At 61.7% G+C, this 15,918-nt stretch overlaps 3 protein-coding genes across 20 annotated transcripts in view; 1 reads left to right on the top strand and 2 right to left on the bottom strand.

Annotated features, from left to right (window-relative positions):
• The first annotated feature begins 1,745 nt into the window (after positions 1-1,745).
• Positions 1,746-6,647, top strand: CHRNE (cholinergic receptor nicotinic epsilon subunit). The gene is made up of 12 exons (XM_023184535.1): positions 1,746-1,796; positions 2,051-2,193; positions 2,320-2,364; positions 2,488-2,597; positions 2,730-2,885; positions 3,183-3,283; positions 3,592-3,792; positions 3,875-3,989; positions 5,259-5,373; positions 5,457-5,643; positions 5,729-5,835; positions 5,921-6,647. Exons 1-12 carry the CDS (start codon positions 1,751-1,753, stop codon positions 6,074-6,076), a joined length of 1,482 nt encoding a protein of 493 aa, XP_023040303.1. The 5' UTR covers positions 1,746-1,750; the 3' UTR covers positions 6,077-6,647.
• C16H17orf107 (chromosome 16 C17orf107 homolog) lies at positions 1,887-5,423 on the bottom strand. 3 transcript variants are annotated; one of them, XM_023184533.2, is made up of 4 exons: positions 5,009-5,423; positions 4,677-4,886; positions 4,316-4,585; positions 1,887-4,235 (listed from the first exon to the last, which is right to left on the bottom strand). In XM_023184533.2, the coding sequence occupies exons 1-4, from the start codon at positions 5,150-5,152 to the stop codon at positions 4,137-4,139; spliced, it is 723 nt and encodes a 240-aa protein (XP_023040301.1). In that variant the 5' UTR covers positions 5,153-5,423; the 3' UTR covers positions 1,887-4,136. The 3 variants fall into 3 exon arrangements, with proteins under 3 accessions (XP_023040301.1, XP_023040300.1, XP_023040302.1); XM_023184534.2 differs by having other exon boundaries at positions 4,138-4,585; XM_023184532.2 differs by having other exon boundaries at positions 1,887-4,886.
• A 116-nt stretch (positions 6,648-6,763) lies between the features above and the next one.
• Positions 6,764-15,918, bottom strand: part of MINK1 (misshapen like kinase 1) — a 66,417-nt gene continuing 57,262 nt past the window's right edge. For 2 of the 16 annotated variants that reach the window (XM_023184515.1, XM_023184517.1), the window contains exons 13-34: positions 15,187-15,303; positions 14,640-14,726; positions 14,214-14,432; positions 13,827-14,000; positions 13,259-13,519; positions 12,743-12,828; positions 12,408-12,518; positions 12,154-12,266; positions 11,831-11,919; positions 11,601-11,624; positions 11,313-11,476; positions 10,817-10,922; positions 10,599-10,736; positions 10,216-10,324; positions 9,623-9,790; positions 9,372-9,515; positions 9,025-9,159; positions 8,729-8,829; positions 8,490-8,639; positions 8,244-8,403; positions 8,016-8,155; positions 6,764-7,628 (exon numbers count right to left, since the gene is read on the bottom strand). In XM_023184515.1, coding sequence (XP_023040283.1) covers positions 7,545-7,628; positions 8,016-8,155; positions 8,244-8,403; positions 8,490-8,639; positions 8,729-8,829; positions 9,025-9,159; positions 9,372-9,515; positions 9,623-9,790; positions 10,216-10,324; positions 10,599-10,736; positions 10,817-10,922; positions 11,313-11,476; positions 11,601-11,624; positions 11,831-11,919; positions 12,154-12,266; positions 12,408-12,518; positions 12,743-12,828; positions 13,259-13,519; positions 13,827-14,000; positions 14,214-14,432; positions 14,640-14,726; positions 15,187-15,303 — 2,880 coding nt within the window. In that variant the 3' untranslated portion in view covers positions 6,764-7,544. The remainder of the gene's footprint in view (positions 7,629-8,015; positions 8,156-8,243; positions 8,404-8,489; positions 8,640-8,728; positions 8,830-9,024; positions 9,160-9,371; positions 9,516-9,622; positions 9,791-10,215; positions 10,325-10,598; positions 10,737-10,816; positions 10,923-11,312; positions 11,477-11,600; positions 11,625-11,830; positions 11,920-12,153; positions 12,267-12,407; positions 12,519-12,742; positions 12,829-13,258; positions 13,520-13,826; positions 14,001-14,213; positions 14,433-14,639; positions 14,727-15,186; positions 15,304-15,918) is intronic. The other 14 variants (XM_023184516.1, XM_023184520.1, XM_023184518.1 and 11 more) reach the window with 14 other exon arrangements.

Below are 15,918 nucleotides of genomic sequence, written 5' to 3'. Positions count from 1 at the left end.
GCTCCGCCTCCCGGGTTTATGCCGTTCTCCTGCCTCAGCCTCGCAAGTAACTGGGACTACAGGCGCCCGCCACCTCGCCCAGCCAGTTTTTTGTATTTTTTAGTAGAGACGGGGTGTCACCATGTTAGCCAGGATGGTCTCGATCTCCTGACCTCGTGATCCACCCGTCTCGGCCTCCCAAAGTGCTGGGATTACAGGCGTGAGCCACTGCGCCCGGCCAGCATCCCCTTTCGTTCAGGACAGTGATCATCGCTTTGCTGGACTGCTGTGAGGAAGTGAGGTGTAAGCAGAAAATAGGCTTAGGCCAGCCCCTCCTACCTCACAAGGAACACCTGGACAGTTTCCTAAAAATACAGATTCCCGGCACCCTAGTCCCGAAATCAGAATTCTCTGGGAATGGAGCTTAGGAATCTGCATTTAAAATAAGACCCCCTCCAGGTGATTAAAATGGTTCAAGAAGGCATTAAGAAACACTGAGGCCAGGCGTGGTGGCTCATGCCTGTAATCCTAACCCTTTGGGAAGCTGGGGCAGGAGGATCGCTTCGGCCCAGGAGTTTCAGAGGCTACAGTCAACTATGATGGTGGCACTGCACTCCAGTCTGGGTGACAGAGTGAGATCCTCTCCCCCTAACCCCTGCAAAAAAAAAAAAGGAACATCGAGGCTGGGCGTGGTGGCTCACGCCTATAATCACAGCACTTTGGGAGGCCGAGGCAGGCGGATCATGAGGTCAGGAGATCGAGACCATCCTGGCCAACATGGTGAAACCCCGTCTCTATGTAAAAAAATACAAAAATTAGCTGGGCGTGGTGGCATGTGCCTGTAGTCCCAGCTACTCGGGAGGCTGAGGCAGGAGAATCTCTTGAACCCGGGAGGCAGAGGTTGCAGTGAGCCGAGATTGCACCATTGTACTCCAGCCTGGTCAACAAGAGTGAAACTCGACAGAGCGAGACTCGGCCTCAAAAAATCGAAAGGCTCAATTAAGGTGTCATCAGGGGTGTGTGTGTGTGTTTAGGAGAGTAGGATGGGGAAGACGGTACTATCATCTTTGACCACAAGGTGGCAGCAGGGATAGATAAGGAGAAACAGAAGTCTCTGGTGCTCACATCCAGAGGGGCTGGGGATGGGCAAACCTGGAGATCAGGTTGTGGAAGGAGGTGGGCCCTTTACATGATCTCCTTTGCTAGGTGGAATCCCTGTTACCGCAGGGCCAATCCCCTGTGACCACCTGTCTCTTCATCAGTCTTTATGGAGGCTGTTTTTTGCCACTCTGCTGGCAGGAAAGGCATTGTGGGCTTGGGTGGTGACAGTGTGTGTTCCACGCGGGGGAGAATGGGAGGCAAGGGGTGTGTCACATCCCCAGATGTGTTCATCGGGCAGGGTCACCTCCACAGGGCAGCTTACTCAAAGGACATCAGTGCCTGTTGAAAGCAGTATCTCCCCCCCTCTGCTACTAGGATTGTGGTTGCAGGTGCCTCTCAGGAGAGGCTCACATCTGTGGCTGGGGAGCTGGCCAAAGACCAGGCAAAGGACGCTGGACTGGGGCGGGGCAGGGGCAGGAAACACAGGATGGGGCAGCTGCCTCTGGAAGCAGCCAAAATGTCCCCAGCTGCAGCAGGAGTGAGTAGAGGATTAGGTGACAGTCCCCTAACAGCCCGGAACTAACACCCTCCTCCCCCTCACACATGCACCCTGGCCTGCCCCCTCCAAGCTTTCCAGAGCTCAGAATAATCCTGAGAACCAGGCAGCAGGATGGCAGGGGCTTCTCTTGGGGTCCTGCTCCTCTTGGGGCTCCTCGGTATGGACAGGGGCCGGGGTGGGAGGCAATTGGTCACACACAGATACTGACATAAAGGGACTGGGATGGCAAAGACAGAGACCAAGATGAAGACTGAGACACAGTATTTGGTTCCCAGGCTCAGTGTAATTGGTTTAGGAGACAGATACGGATAATACACAGCCTCGGAGGCCTGTGAGGACCCAGGGGAAGCAGAGAGGAGATTCAGCCTCTTCATTATTGCCAGTGACCCTTCCTGCTTGACCCCATCGCAGGCAGCAGTGTGGGGAAGAACGAGGAACTGCGTCTTTATCACCATCTCTTCGACAACTATGACTCAGGAAGCCGGCCAGTGCGGGAGCCTGAGGATACTGTCACCATCAGCCTCAAGGTCACCCTGACGAATCTCATCTCACTGGTAAGATATCCCCACCCTCATCACAAGCCAAAAATCCCACTTCTGGCCCCAACCGCTGAGCTTGGTCCTAAAGCTCACTTCTGGCCCTGAAACCTCACTTCAATCATCCCCATCTCCCATGTGCAGAATGAAAAAGAGGAGACTCTCACCACTAGCGTCTGGATTGGAATCGTGAGTCAAATCTGGGGAACAGTGTTAGGTCTTGTCCAGGGGACTCCTTTTCCCCCAAACCCCTCCCAGGCAACGCCAGGTGGGAGATGCAGGGTACGCGTCCTTCCGTCCCCCACCGCTTAGGATTGGCAGGATTACCGACTCAACTACAGCAAGGACGACTTTGGGGGCATAGAAATTCTGCGAGTCCCTTCAGAACTCGTGTGGCTGCCAGAGATTGTGCTGGAAAACAAGTGAGAACCGGGCCGGACGCCAGGCTGGAGGGAAGCCGGCCTGGGGTGCGGGCTGGACTTGGTTGGGAAAGGGGGGGGTACTCCGAGAGGGTGCAGATCTGTGCAAAAAGCTCGGTTTCCCCGAGCCCACAGTATTGATGGCCAGTTCGGCGTGGCCTACGACGCCAATGTGCTGATCTACGAGGACGGCTCCGTGACGTGGTTGCCTCCGGCCATCTACCGCAGCGTCTGCGCCGTGGAGGTCACCTACTTCCCCTTCGATTGGCAGAACTGTTCGCTTATTTTCCGGTGGGAAGAGTTACTCCGAGGCCCGGACGGTTATGGGAGGGGCCTGTGTGGGGGCGGGGCCAAACGGGAGCACCGCCCTCGGGGCGGGGCTTCACTCTGGAGGCGGGGCCAGTTGTAGGCACAGGGTGGGACGCTGGAGCGGGCCCGAGGTAGAGGTGGGAACAGAGGCGCGCGGGCTGGGTTTGGGTGAAGGGGTGGGGCCTCGCGGCCCCGCTAGATCCCAGCTTCCAGGGCTGGGTCTGAGGCTGGGGCCTGGGTCAGAGCTTGTGGCGTGGGCTCCCGGCCCTGGCTCCGCAGCTCTCAGACGTACAATGCCGAAGAAGTGGAGTTCACCTTTGCCGTGGACGACAACGGCGAGACCATCAACAAGATCGACATCGACACTGAGGCCTATACTGGTGAAGCCCCCGCCTGCCCAGAAAAACCCGCTTCTAGACGGGGTCCAGAGAGGGGACTTCCAGGGTGGGCTTGCCCCAGACCAACGCCACTGGAGGATGACTTCCGCAAGCGGGTTTAGCTTACCCCCGTCCTGAAATCATTCTTGATTGTTACTCTAGTCCTGCCTTCCGGCTTTCCATACCGTCAACGAGAATGCCCTTTTCTGCCCGAATTGCCCCCATCCTGACGGCCCATGACCCTGGTGCAGACAGCCACAGCCTCCTCTTCAGCCCGCTGTCAGCTGGCTGACCCTGCCCGCGTCCCGCAGAGAACGGCGAGTGGGCCATCGATTTCTGCCCGGGGGTGATCCGCCGCCACAACAGTGGCGCCACCGACGGCCCAGGGGAGACTGACGTCATCTACTCGCTCATCATCCGCCGGAAGCCGCTCTTCTACGTCATTAACATCATCGTGCCCTGTGTGCTCATCTCGGGCCTGGTGCTTCTCGCCTACTTCCTGCCGGCGCAGGGTAAGCAGTGGCCCCGAACCCACACCCAAACCCAGGCTCGCTCCCGGGAGGCGGGGCCCGCTCTCACCGGCTCTCCCTCCAGCCGGCGGCCAGAAATGCACGGTCTCCATCAACGTCCTGCTTGCCCAGACCGTCTTCTTGTTCCTCATTGCCCAGAAAATTCCAGAGACGTCTCTGAGCGTGCCGCTCCTGGGCAGGTGAGGGCGGAGCATGTCTGGGCGGTGACCCCCCGGGGGTGTGGCCAGTGCGAAGGGCGGGGCCGGGGGGGGGGTTGTCAGGTGGGGGCGTGGCCAAAACCCGGAGACCCCGGGAGAAGCTCTGGCAGTCTCGCCCCGCCCTGGGCTTTATTCGGACGCCGGGTGGGGCTGGGACGGGGATGGAGTCCCTGGTCCGCCGTCCTCCTCACTGCTGCTGGATGTCACCTGGAGGTCTCCTGAGTAGCTCTGTTGAGGGACGGTCCGGCTCAGTGCCTCCCTAGCCCCGCCGCCTCTGGCCCCCAACTCACCCCGCATCCCGAGCTCACCGGTTCTCCGGGGATTCCGAGGCCTAGCTCCTGTTGCCACTGTCGCAGGAATGAGGCAGACCCCTGCAGACCCCGTCCACACAGGCATAGCCACGCTCCCTGGACTAGAAGCCGGGCGCCGGCGCCCACCGCAGCCCCAGCTTGCCGAATCCCCTGCTCCGCGGCCTGGGCTACCCGGCTCAGAGCTGCACCCGGATCCCCGCCGTCTGGGGCTGGGCCTGCGCTGCTGTCTAGTCGCCGCGCCTCCTGCTGCAGCCACAGGGCTGAGATCTGCATTGGGAGCACAGGGGTTAGCGGGGAGGCAGAGGCCCCTGTTTCCGCTGCCCGATCGCCGCGTATCCTGAGCCCTCCAGTACCCCACCTCTAACAAGGTAGCGCCGAAGCTCACGAGGCTGGCTGTGGCTTCTTTTAACACCAGCCCCAGGGTGGGCTTCGGGGCAGGCAGCATCCCCTGCATCTTCGGCTCCGGTGGCTCCAGGGACTTCAGCTCTCTGAACCTCTGTTCCAGATATTCATGGGCTGCGGCCACAGAGAGTTCCAGGGAAGACAGAAGCGGGGGCTGGAGGGCCACCTGGAGAAGGAGCAGAGCAGTAGAGTAGCAGAGCAGTAGAGTAGCAGGGCAAGTGTCACAGGGCGCGCAGGAGACCTACCCAGAAGGTCTCGAGGTGCCGCCCTCGGCGGGTGTAGCCTCACCTCGGTGGAGCTGTGGAAGTGGTAGATCCACATCAGGGTGTCCAGGGAGCTGGGGGTTCCCTTCATGGCTGCCACAAGTGGTAGGACGGGAGAAGGGCTGGGGGACGCGTCTGTTGTCGCGCAGGGGGCGCAGCTGGAGGGCATAACCAACCCGTGCCAAGAGAAGCGGTGTTTGTGAGGTCAGAGAGCGCGCGGCGTCTTCCGTAGCTGGGAGGGGGAGCGGTGTCGTCACGCATTCCGGGCTCCTCAGGTTCCTTATTTTCGTCATGGTGGTCGCCACGCTCATTGTCATGAATTGCGTCATCGTGCTCAACGTGTCCCTGCGGACGCCCACCACCCACGCTGTGTCCCCGCGGCTGCGCCACGTAAGCGCGGAGGGGGCGGTGCGGCCCGGGTGGGGGTGGAGCTTACTACTAACCCCGCCTCCTAAGCCCCGCCTCTACCCCAGGTTCTCCTGGAGTTGCTGCCGCGCCTGCTGGGCTCCCCGCCGCCCCCCGAGGCTCCTCGAGCCGCCTCGCCTCCAAGGCGGGCGTCGTCGGTGGGCTTATTGCTCCGCGCGGAGGAGCTGATACTAAAAAAGCCACGGAGCGAGCTCGTGTTTGAGGGGCAGAGGCACCGGCACGGGACCTGGACGGGTGAGCACAGTGGCCCGGCGGGCTGCGGGGGGTGCCTGCCCCGGGGGAGGCTCCTAACGGCCCACCCCGCTGTTTTCCCCGCCAGCTGCCTTCTGCCAGAGCCTGGGCGCCGCCGCCCCCGAGGTCCGCTGCTGTGTGGATGCCGTGAACTTCGTGGCCGAGAGCACGAGAGATCAGGAGGCCACCGGCGAGGTGGGACGGGAGAGGCCTCCCACTGTCTCCCATGCAGCTGGCTCCAGCAGCTGCCTCTTTACTGACTGTGCCAACCCTTCCCCAGGAAGTGTCCGACTGGGTGCGCATGGGGAATGCCCTTGACAACGTCTGCTTCTGGGCCGCTCTGGTGCTCTTCAGCGTGGGCTCCAGCCTCATCTTCCTCGGGGCCTACTTCAACCGAGTGCCTGATCTCCCGTACCCGCCGTGTATCCAGCCTTAGCGCGCAGCGACTTCAACTTCCCACCCATCTCCAGTAGGAAACTGATTTTGAAAAAGTAGGCTGCCGCCACCACGGCATTATGATCCCTTCTCACTGCTGATCAATCTGTATTTTGTGAACTTTACAAGAAGAATGGTGTGTGCCCCCCCCTTGGTGTGTGTCCCCCCCCCCCCTTGGTGTGTGTAGGCCTGGCCCCAGTCCAGGGGTCAGCAGGAGGAAAGGATTCACACAGGCTCTCAGGTGCCAGTGTTCCAGAAAGCAAGGACTGCCCTTCATTCAGCCTTGCTGACCTCCCAGCCTTTCTCAGGCCCAGCCCCAGGGGACTCTGGAGGCTGCCAGCTACCTCTGTTCATCTCATAGCCAAACAGAAGACCCCTTTGCAGGACTTGCACATAGGGAGGCTGGAGCCAGGAAACCCTCTTCTTTCCTGGCCTGGCTCTAGCTGGAGCTGGTGGGAACCAAACCCCTTCAGTGCCGGTGGCCCTCTGGCCCACAGGTTTAGTGCTGAGGCTGCCCTGGTCCTCCTGCAGTCATTTCTTCTAGGCTTTCTTGGCCCAGCACTGCCCATCCCACCCCCATGACGCTCACTCATTGCAGATCCCAGCCCACCCTGCCCCTTGCTTCTGCACCCTGGAGGCTCTCTCTGCCTAGTATACAGGACTGAGAGAAAGCAGAATGGGGCCTGCATGGTGGGAGCTGGTTGAATTGTCTTTATTAACAAACAGGATATCCAAGGCCACTACATTGAGGAGGGGTGGGGGGGGGGAGGGAGGAGGAGGGTTACTTGCTGCTCACACTATATACAGATGCAAGCAAGGGGCGTGGAGAGTGAGGGCTCCCTGCTCCCTCCCTCCACCGGGGAAGGGCATGGGCTAGAAGAGGAGGAGATGGGGGTTGGGAAAGGGGGGAATGTTTTGGCTGGCGGGGTCCCCCCTCCATTCCCTGGAGTTTGGGGGAAGGGGAATCATTAAAGTGCTTTCAGAAAATGAAGAAATGGTCCCTGCCCCTGGAGTGGCTGGTGACCCCTCAGAAATCTAGGGCCCAGTGACCCCCCCCAGGGTCTGGTACATTCAAGGGGGGAGCCGGCTCCCCTGACGTGCAAATAAAGGGGTCCAGGGCCCTGCCCAGTCAGCAGCAGTGGGGTAAGGGGGTCAAGCCCCAAGCACTCTCCTCTTAAATGGAGAAAAGGGGGGAGGGGCTACGCCCACTCAATTCCTGGGAAGGGGAAGCTGTGTCCCTCCCCGGAAGCTGGGGACAGGCACAGTTTTGGGAAGAGGACATGTTGGGGAAGAGGATGGTCACGTGATCACGAAAGCATCAGGGGTCAGAGGTCACGTTCCCAGCAGGCTCCAGTGAATCAAACCAGTAAAAGCAAAAGCCCAGGGAGGGGAAAGAGGGGCGGCCCAGGAAGCCTGGCTGCAGGGGGAGAGCTGGGTCCAGTGTGGGACAGCCCCAGCCCAGGGCCCCGTCACCAGTTCATGATGCAGTTACGGTTCAGAGTCATGAAGTAAACTTGGCTGCTACCCCCAGAGCGGACTGAGGCAAAAAACACCTGGGTGGGGCAAGAGAAGAAGTTACCAAGGGCTGGGTCGGGGGTCTCAATTAACTGGGAGAGGGGAAGAAGCGGGGAGAAGGGAAGAAGGGGGGGTGGCAGAAGAGGCGAGGGGGAAGAGAGACTGCAGGAGGAGGCTCTCAGTGCCCCTCACCCAGAGGGAAGGCCAGGACGTTAGGGGGGAGGGTGCACTACCAGCCCCCTGGGCAGCAGCTGGAAAGTCCTCAGAACTGAAGGGAGTGCAGGGCAGTGGCAGTGGCTTCTGAACTCCCAGAGGGGCCCGCTTTCAGGGAGACACCACGACCATCCTCTCCCCAGACCTCTGCCCGGGGCCTGGGGTCATGGCAGCCGGGACGGCAGGGCTTTCAGAGGGAAGGAGACTCCCACCTTGTCGTTCCGCTCACACAGGAACTTGAGCCTCTGGGCTCGTTTGTGCATGAAGACCCCGTCCAGGTGGCCCGTCTCCACAGAGCGGATCTCAATGGCTTTCTCACCCCAGCCCATTATCTGGTTGGAGCAGATGTAGGCTGTGGGGGAAACAGGTGAGGGGCTGAGCAGGCTGCACCCTGGGGCCACCTCAGGGGCATGTGGCCGGGAGGGCGGCAGCTCACTCACCCACAGAGGTGGGCATCTCTCCCCACTGCAGCACCACGTCCTTAATGATCCGCCCGTACGTGTTGACGTAGACACCCTCGTCCTCGTAGCACAGCAGCATCTCCATGCCGTCAGTGTTGGGGAGGAAAATGATGGCGTGGGGCGTGATCTGGCTCTGGATCTGGGGAGAAGGAGGTGGGCTGGAGTCTCCGTGTCTGGTGCCCAGACTGGGCGAACCCACTCCTCCAGCAGCCCCGCCAAGCTCACGTGCACAGGGATGTAGATGTCATAGCTGTTCCCCGAGTCGACATCCACAGCATGGAAGCCAGCACTGGAGCCATAGATGACCTTGAGCCGCTGCCCCTCCTCTACTGTCAGGTCGACCAGCAGAGGGCGGTGAGGGAGGTCGGCAAAGGACTGCGGAGGAGCGGAGGAGAGGAGGGCTCAGCGGCACAGGGAGAGGCGCTGGGACTCCAGATGGTGCTAGGGGCCGAGGCCGGGGTTACCTTGAAGGCCATGAATTTGTGGTAGGGTTTGGGGGCCCAGGCATACACCTCCACGGAGCTCTTGAGGGCGATGACCAGGAACTTAATCCGCTCGTATTTCACTGGAGGCCAGAGAGAAGAGGGATGCTGAGGCTTCCCTTCTTGGGCCACGGGCGCCTCCCCGTGGTCTGTCACTACACTGCCCCACCCAGGCCCCAAGTCCCTGGCTCCCAAGCTGTCTCAGCCATTAGACCCAGGCCCATTTCTCTCTCTCCATGAACAAATATGCGCTGGCCACTCAGCCGGGACATCCTCACCGACACGGTAGTGCCCGCAGCCCTCCATGTCCCCGACGGTGGTCCAGCCCTGCTTCTTCTCCACTTCTGGGTCGTTGTGCAGAATCTTGTTCCGGAGCCAAGACAGGTAATACACCCGCAGTTTGTTCCTTTTCCCTGAGGGACGGACAGACAGACACACCCCCCATTCTCATCTGAGGCCCGGCTGCCACCGCCCCGGCCTCCTCTGTCGGCATGCCACAAGGGGTGAGAAAGAGCGGCTCCACCTTCCAGTGCCTGGACCAAGGCTGCCCTCCTCCCCGGGAGAAGACGGTGACAGCGCCAGGGAGCTGAGCCCCTCCTCCCTCCCCCACTCGCCGCACCTGTACCTGAGATGGTGATGAGCAGGTTGAGCCCCTCCAGCACATCCATCTGCTGGAAGCGTCGCCGCCCAATGAGTCCGTACACCTTGCCCTGCCCACTTCGGTCCAGCAACATCAGCCCGTTCTCTGTGCCCACCAGCAGGTTGACCCCTGCAACAGGAGCCCTTGGGCAGGTCAGAGGCTCAGCCAGGCCCTCGCCTAACCAGGAGCACGGGAGCCATGCCAGAGCCCCCTCAGCTATCCCTGCCCTGGCTTACCCCAAAGGGCTGCACACAGGATCTCAGAGTTGAATCGCTTCTTGTACTTCCGGATCTCAGGGGTCTCACTGTGGGCCCGGGTGTTGGTGGGATTCACGTTGACCACAGAGCCCTTCCTCACGTCGTACTGCAGCTGGTCGAGCCGAGTGCCCTCTCCACCCACTAGGGCTGCCAGAGGAGGAGGAGGCGGGAGGAGGGGCTGCAGCTTCTCACCCCATGTCTGTCTACCTCCGTCCCCTCTATCAGGTCTTGGCGCCTCATAATACACAGAAAGGAGAAAGATGGGAGGAGAAGGGGTGCATGGGAGAGGGGGATAGAGTGCTGGACCCCTCTTTTGAGTCAGAAGGCCTGGCTCAAGTCCCATTTCTGTCACTTGCTAGCTTTGAGTCTTTGCCCAGGTCCCCTGGCTACTCTGAGCATTTCCTCTCCTGCGGAGGGGTCGCAGAGGCCCTTCCTTGTCTCTGCCCGGGCAGGTGCTAGGGCCCAAGAGAGGTCCTGCGGCTATGCTTTGTGAGGCTGCGTCTCAAGACCGCCGTGCTCCCTCCAGGCTGCCCCGGACCCGGCCTCACGGCAGGTCTGCCTCCCCTCCTCACCTGTGATGGGGATGGTGTCCCCACTGCCTCCAGGCTGGTAGATCCCCAGATCCACAAACATCGTGAACGAGCTCTTGCCAGGGGCCTTTACCAGCCCACGAGACTGGTACTGTGGTGGGGGGGCAGCAGTCAGGCAAAGAAGTGCAAGTCCAGCTGCGGCCCTGCCCCTGCTGCTGTCCCCAGGCTCCAGCTCCCCAACTGGCACCCCCATTGTCCAGCTCCCAGTGCTCCGCCCCATCCTCTGCCGTGACCCAGCACCCACACCTCCTGCCCACCGCCGCTCCCAGCGCTCCGCCCCATCCTCCGCTGTGACCCAGCACCCACACCTCCTGCCCACCGCCACGGCTCTTCTCTCCCAGCGGACCTGCCCCTGGCCCACTTACGTCACTGCTCCCATCCTTCGAGGGCGGGCTTTGGCCTTTGCTGTTCTCGGTGGGTGAGTGGCTGGGCTGGACCACGTCAGGCAGGTTTGTATACCCGTTGCTGTCAGCATGCAGCAGGTTCCGCTCCTCTTCAGGGGTCTACAGGACAGAGGGCAGGGTCGGCACGGGGCTGAGGAGGGCACACACAGGTACAGGGGAGGCAGCGGAGGCTCACTCACACGCTGGACCACCATGGTGCCGCCCCCGTAGGGGGGCTGGGTCCCGGTGATCTCCTCGACGTCGTGGACCACCATGGTGCTGACGCTGTCTGTATCCCCATCGCTGCTGTGAGAGAGCAAGGTGGGGCCTCTCCAGGTCCTGCCCGTGGCCACAGAAGTGCCAAAGGCAGCAGAGGGCAGCCAGAGCCCAGGCTTTTGTCTCTATTCAAAACACAACCTGCTCCACCCTCACCGGGTAGTCCCTGTTCCACCGTGAGGTGCTTCCCTGCATGGCACACAGGGCAGGCTGGCACAGGAGCAGACAGGCACTTGAAGAGGCCACCCCACAACACACAGGGCAGCGGGAGAGAGACACGAACCTGCACCCTCACCCCACGCCCTAGAGAAGGGCGCTGTTCTCCTTCAGACTTGCCCCAAAGCCCTACCTCTCCCCCACTGCCACTTCCCCTCCCTCCCTGTGCTTTGGAGTGGGAGGGCCCCACTCCCGATGCCGTACCGGCCCCCAGGGGTGTCTCTGCTCCCCTCTGATGGCCCGCCTTCGCCTTCCTCCTCGTCATCCTCACTGCTCTCCACCTCCTCGCTGGACGATGAGTAGTCCATGGCCTTCTTGGGAGGCCGAGGGGCCTCGTCCAGCGTCCGCTCTTTCAGCAACACGAAGTCCTGCAGGGAGGAGCCACGTGAGGGGCAGGGAGAAGGTGGGCCTGGGTGGAGGCAGACAAAGGGTGCTGGGACACCCCAGCAGGGTGACAGGAGGGGCCCCCACAAGCAGGCCCATCTCACTAACCTCACCAATTGCTCGCTTATAGCTCTGGGAGGGGCCGCAGGGGAAGAAAGAGCCAGGAGAGAAGTTAGGAGAGAGGTTAGAAAAGGTTAGTAGCATGAGAAGCACCAGTCCCTCCATCCCCACAGCCCTTCCCAGTAGATCCGCAGAGACCCCACCCCTGACACCCAGCTCCCTGGGGCTAAGCCCCAAACGAGGATGAGGCAGGCGGTGCCGGCCACCAGGCGACTCACTGCGGGCCGGCCTGGCCGTGAGCGGTGGTCGTCGGGCTTGGCTTTATTCCCAGGAGAGAGCACTGGGGAGCTGTCCAGTTTGGAGGAGGCTGGACACGGCAGGGCGGAAGAAGAAAGGTCACTGATGCCTGGACAAGGGATGGCCTCAAGCCCACACCTGGGCTGACCCCTTGCCCCTGAGCCCCAGAACTCAGCCCCAAGTTCCATACCCACGCAGGTCCTCCCTATCCCTGTGGGTGTCCCAGTCCAAAGCCACCAAAGGCAGGGTCCATCCTGATAAGGCTCCAGGCCCAGAGCAGGCTGCCCAGCCCTGGCTCACGTACCTCCCACGCGGTTCCGCTCCAGTGAGCCAGCCTGGGGGAGGTGCCCGTGAGAGGCTGGGAGGACACTGTCCGAGCGTTCCCAGCCAGGGTCGCTCCTCCTGAGGTCGGGGTTACTGTTGAGGGCAGAGTCAGGGTCAGGGAGGCAGGGTGCTCCCCTCTCTGGGGTGCTGAGCTGCGCTGCAGAGGGAGCCATCACCAGGGAGGCAGGTGGCAGAAGTGAGAGGTGGGAGTGAGTCGGGGGACGACTCCATTACCTAGAGGCGTTGGGCGGGCCAGGGGGCTGAGCAGGGGGCCCTGGAGGCTTTGGGGTGCCCCGCTCTGCCCGCCTTTGCAGATAGATTTGCCAGGCGGAGTTGCTGCGAGGTCTGTGAAGGGAGCACAGGGGTGCCGAGGGGGCGGGGGGGGGGGGGCGGGGGGGATGGGGGGGGGGGTTGCCCGCGCCCCGGGGGGGGGGGGGGGGGGGGGCGCTGAGGTGATGGGGCTGGGGCTTGCCCACCCCTAGGTGGGTAGGCTGGTAAAGTCCCTATGCCCCCCTATTCCCTAGGCTGCCCTCAGACCTCACCCAGGCATTGCCCTACCCAGGCATTACCTGGCACGGACTGCCTGGGCTGGCCGGGATCCTCCGGCCCCACTGGTGTTAAGGGCAGTGGCGATAGATGAGGTCCTCTGAGGTACCTGTGGAGAGAAGTCCACGTGCTGCGAGCTGCCGCTGCGATGGGCACTTCAGAGACAAACGTTTAAGCCTCACCTCTGAGAGGTGAGCTCCTCACTTTGATGGATGCGAAAACTGAGGTTCAGGGAAGTTAGTGAATACGTCCCAGGTTATGAAGCTGGGAGATGGTTGGAACTGCAGTTCTAATTCGCAAAGTCTGCCCCTTAGCGGCCCCGAAACACCCTGGGCGTTTCTCCGTTCCCACGCTCCCCAGGGGGATCAATGCCACACCTCCACGTTGCCTCCTCAGCTGGACGGCTGAGCCCTGCTGGGCAGCGCCCTAGCTTTCTGTGGCTTTCCGCCCTGTACTCTTCCCCGTGCGGCTCCTTCACTGCCCTCCTTCTCCTCATGACTAGTTCCTTGCTTTTCCCTGGGCCCGCAGGCTGTCCTTACCTTGGGGGGGGCCTCGTTATCTGGGCGGACCCAGGCTGGGGGGTTCGGGCTGGGGCCAGGTCCTTCAGAGGTGGGGTCTGAATTCTGGCGGATGACAGCTCCTCGGGCACTGGGCGTGGCAGTGGGTGCAGGGATGGCAGGGTCGGGGTCATGGGAGGCTGGGAAGGCAGCCAGGTTTCGGGTGGGCTGGTCCTGCAGGGACTGGGATCGGGGTACAGGTGCTGCATATGGCTTCAGTGGGACCCGGTGTGCCACCAGGCTCTGCAGGGAGAGACCAGGGAGGGTGGGCTGCCTGCTCCATGGCAGGTCCCCACCTGCAAATCGGGGTCTGAGGTGGGAAGGGACTTTAGTTGCCCCGGAATTCCTCCACTGAAGGACAAGGGGTTCCTTGAGCCTGAGGACAGCTGAGTCAGGACAGACACAGGCAGCAAGAAGCAGGTGAGTGTCCACATAGCCTGTGCTCTGTAATCCTGGCTCAGGGCTGAGCAGGTGTGTGTGTGTGTGTGCACCTTCGCTCTGAGCAAAGCTGCCTGTGTCTGCATTAAGACACGAGTGGGGAGAGACTCACCTTGTGCGGTCCCTCCTGGGGCTCCACCGGCCGCTGCATAGGAGGAGTCTGGGAAAGGGGTCCTGCAGGTCCGGGGGAGGCCTGGGCGATGGAGGGCTCAGGCCCCGTGCTGCTTGGCTTGCTCTTGGCCAAGGGAGAGTTCTGCTGCTTGTTCATCCTTGTTCTCTCTTCTACCTGTGATGTGAAGGGATGTCAAGCAGGCCAGCTCTTGCCTCCCTGTTCTCAAAACTGAGGGTCCCACCTGCCCTGACCACTCCTGTGCTGTGCTGTGCTGTGTGCTCCTTTCCCCTGCTCGGTGCCTGCTACTGTGAACAGCCACTTCTTGTGGCTCTCCAGGCCTCAGGCAGTGGGACTGCAGTCTCAGGGGGCAAAGGAGGCAGGGAGTACCTCTCGGGCCCAGGCTGGTTTGTCAGCGGGATTCATGCCCCGACCATAATGGTACAGGGGCTTCCTGTCCCCGGGCAGGAGCTGCTGCTGCTGCTGTTTCTGAAGCTGCTGCTGCTGTTGCTGCTGCTGCAGGGACTTGAGGTAGGCATGCTCCTGCTGCAGCTGCCTCTGGAGACGCTCCGACTGCCGCTGCTCCTCCAGCTGCTTCCGCTTGTACTCCTGGGCCCAAGGGTAGGGAGAGAGGGCTCAGCAGAGTGCGGCCCGGGAGTCAGAGCAGGCATGCCCTCTCTTCTCTCCAGCTGCCTGGGGAGGAGCTGTATTCCCTTGATGTCTTGGGTGAATCCCTTCCCTTGAAGTGTTCCCATCCCGTTCCAGCAAAGAGGCTCTGAAAAGCATCTTCCCGGAGGACGCTGAGGGGCCCGTTACCAGCAGCAGGGCCTGTTCCTGGAGCAGCTGTTGCTGAAGGATCTCGAGCTGTCGCTGCTCCTCCTCTAGCCTGTGACGAATATATTCCTGGGGGGCGGGGTGTGGGGTGGGGGGCAGAGGGCAGGGAAGGAGGAAGAGGCAGAGGAGGGCAGCAGCAGCGAGTTGGAGGAGGAGGAAGGGATCCGCAGGAGGAGGATGAGGGGGTGCAGGGGAAGAGTAAGAGAGAGGTAGGGAAGGGGATGGCGTGAGCCCCAGGGGGGCCATGCGGCACAGATGGGGAAGAAGAGGGCACAGGGAATGAGGGGGGATGAGGACGGGGCCAGGGAGAGTCAGGGATGGGGTAAAGAGATGGGAATGAGGCAGGGAAGGAGGAGGGAGGGGGCCAGGGTTGGGGTTGAAGGGTGGGAGAAAACAGAGAGAAAGAGTGAAGCTAGAAAAGATAGGAGGAATCTGGGTGGGGGGGAGAGAAGGGGGAAGGGTACGGGGAGCAGGGGCGGCAGGCAGCAGGAGCGGGCGGGAGGGCAGGGATGTGGGTGCGGCGCTCTACCTGCTCGCGCTCCGCCTGCCGCCGCTCCTCCTCCCGCCGCAGAGCCTGCATGTCCTCCAGCCGCCGCTGCTGCTCCTTCTCCTGCAGCTTCCGCTGCTCCCGCTCCCGCCGCTGTTGCTATGGGGAGAGCCAGGTGGTCTTAAGGACCATACCGGACACCGCGGCAGCACTGCCCCTCCATGGACAGGGAGGGGAGCTCTCCTTGCTCACCACGGAGGCTTCCGCTTGTTTCTGTAACTATACCCTTCCCCACCCAAGGGCCCGCAGGGCTGGGCTCAGGGAAACAGCCAGTAGCTGTGATGAGAGAGGCTGTGAGACTGACCGCTGCCTGTGGGGTGTGCTTAGCTAGACAGCACCTTCCACTACCCACACCCCACCGAACAACAAACAAAACCCGAACTCAAAACAAGCCTCCCCAGCACTCCTAGCCTAAAACCCACCTTTGCCTGAAGTCCATACAGAGCGGGTCGTCGCGAGAGACTTTGGCCACAAGAGGGCACCAGGTGCCCGTGCACAGAAAGCACAGAAAAGAGGGACCTGGCCCGTTCCTTGGCAAGCCCCGATGCCCAGGTGGTACTTGACTTTCACGGTATTTCCGATCACAAAGTCTACCACCACCACCACCACCACCACCAAAAGCACAAGCCCTGGCCGGGCGCGGTGGCTCAAGCCTGTAATCCCAGCACTTTGGGAGGCCGAGACGGGCGGATCACGAGGTCAGGAGATCGAGAC

Source organism: Piliocolobus tephrosceles, chromosome 16 (genome assembly GCF_002776525.5).
Source record: "Piliocolobus tephrosceles isolate RC106 chromosome 16, ASM277652v3, whole genome shotgun sequence".
Taxonomy (NCBI): domain Eukaryota; kingdom Metazoa; phylum Chordata; class Mammalia; order Primates; family Cercopithecidae; genus Piliocolobus; species Piliocolobus tephrosceles.
This window is presented reverse-complemented; position numbering and strand designations above follow the sequence as displayed.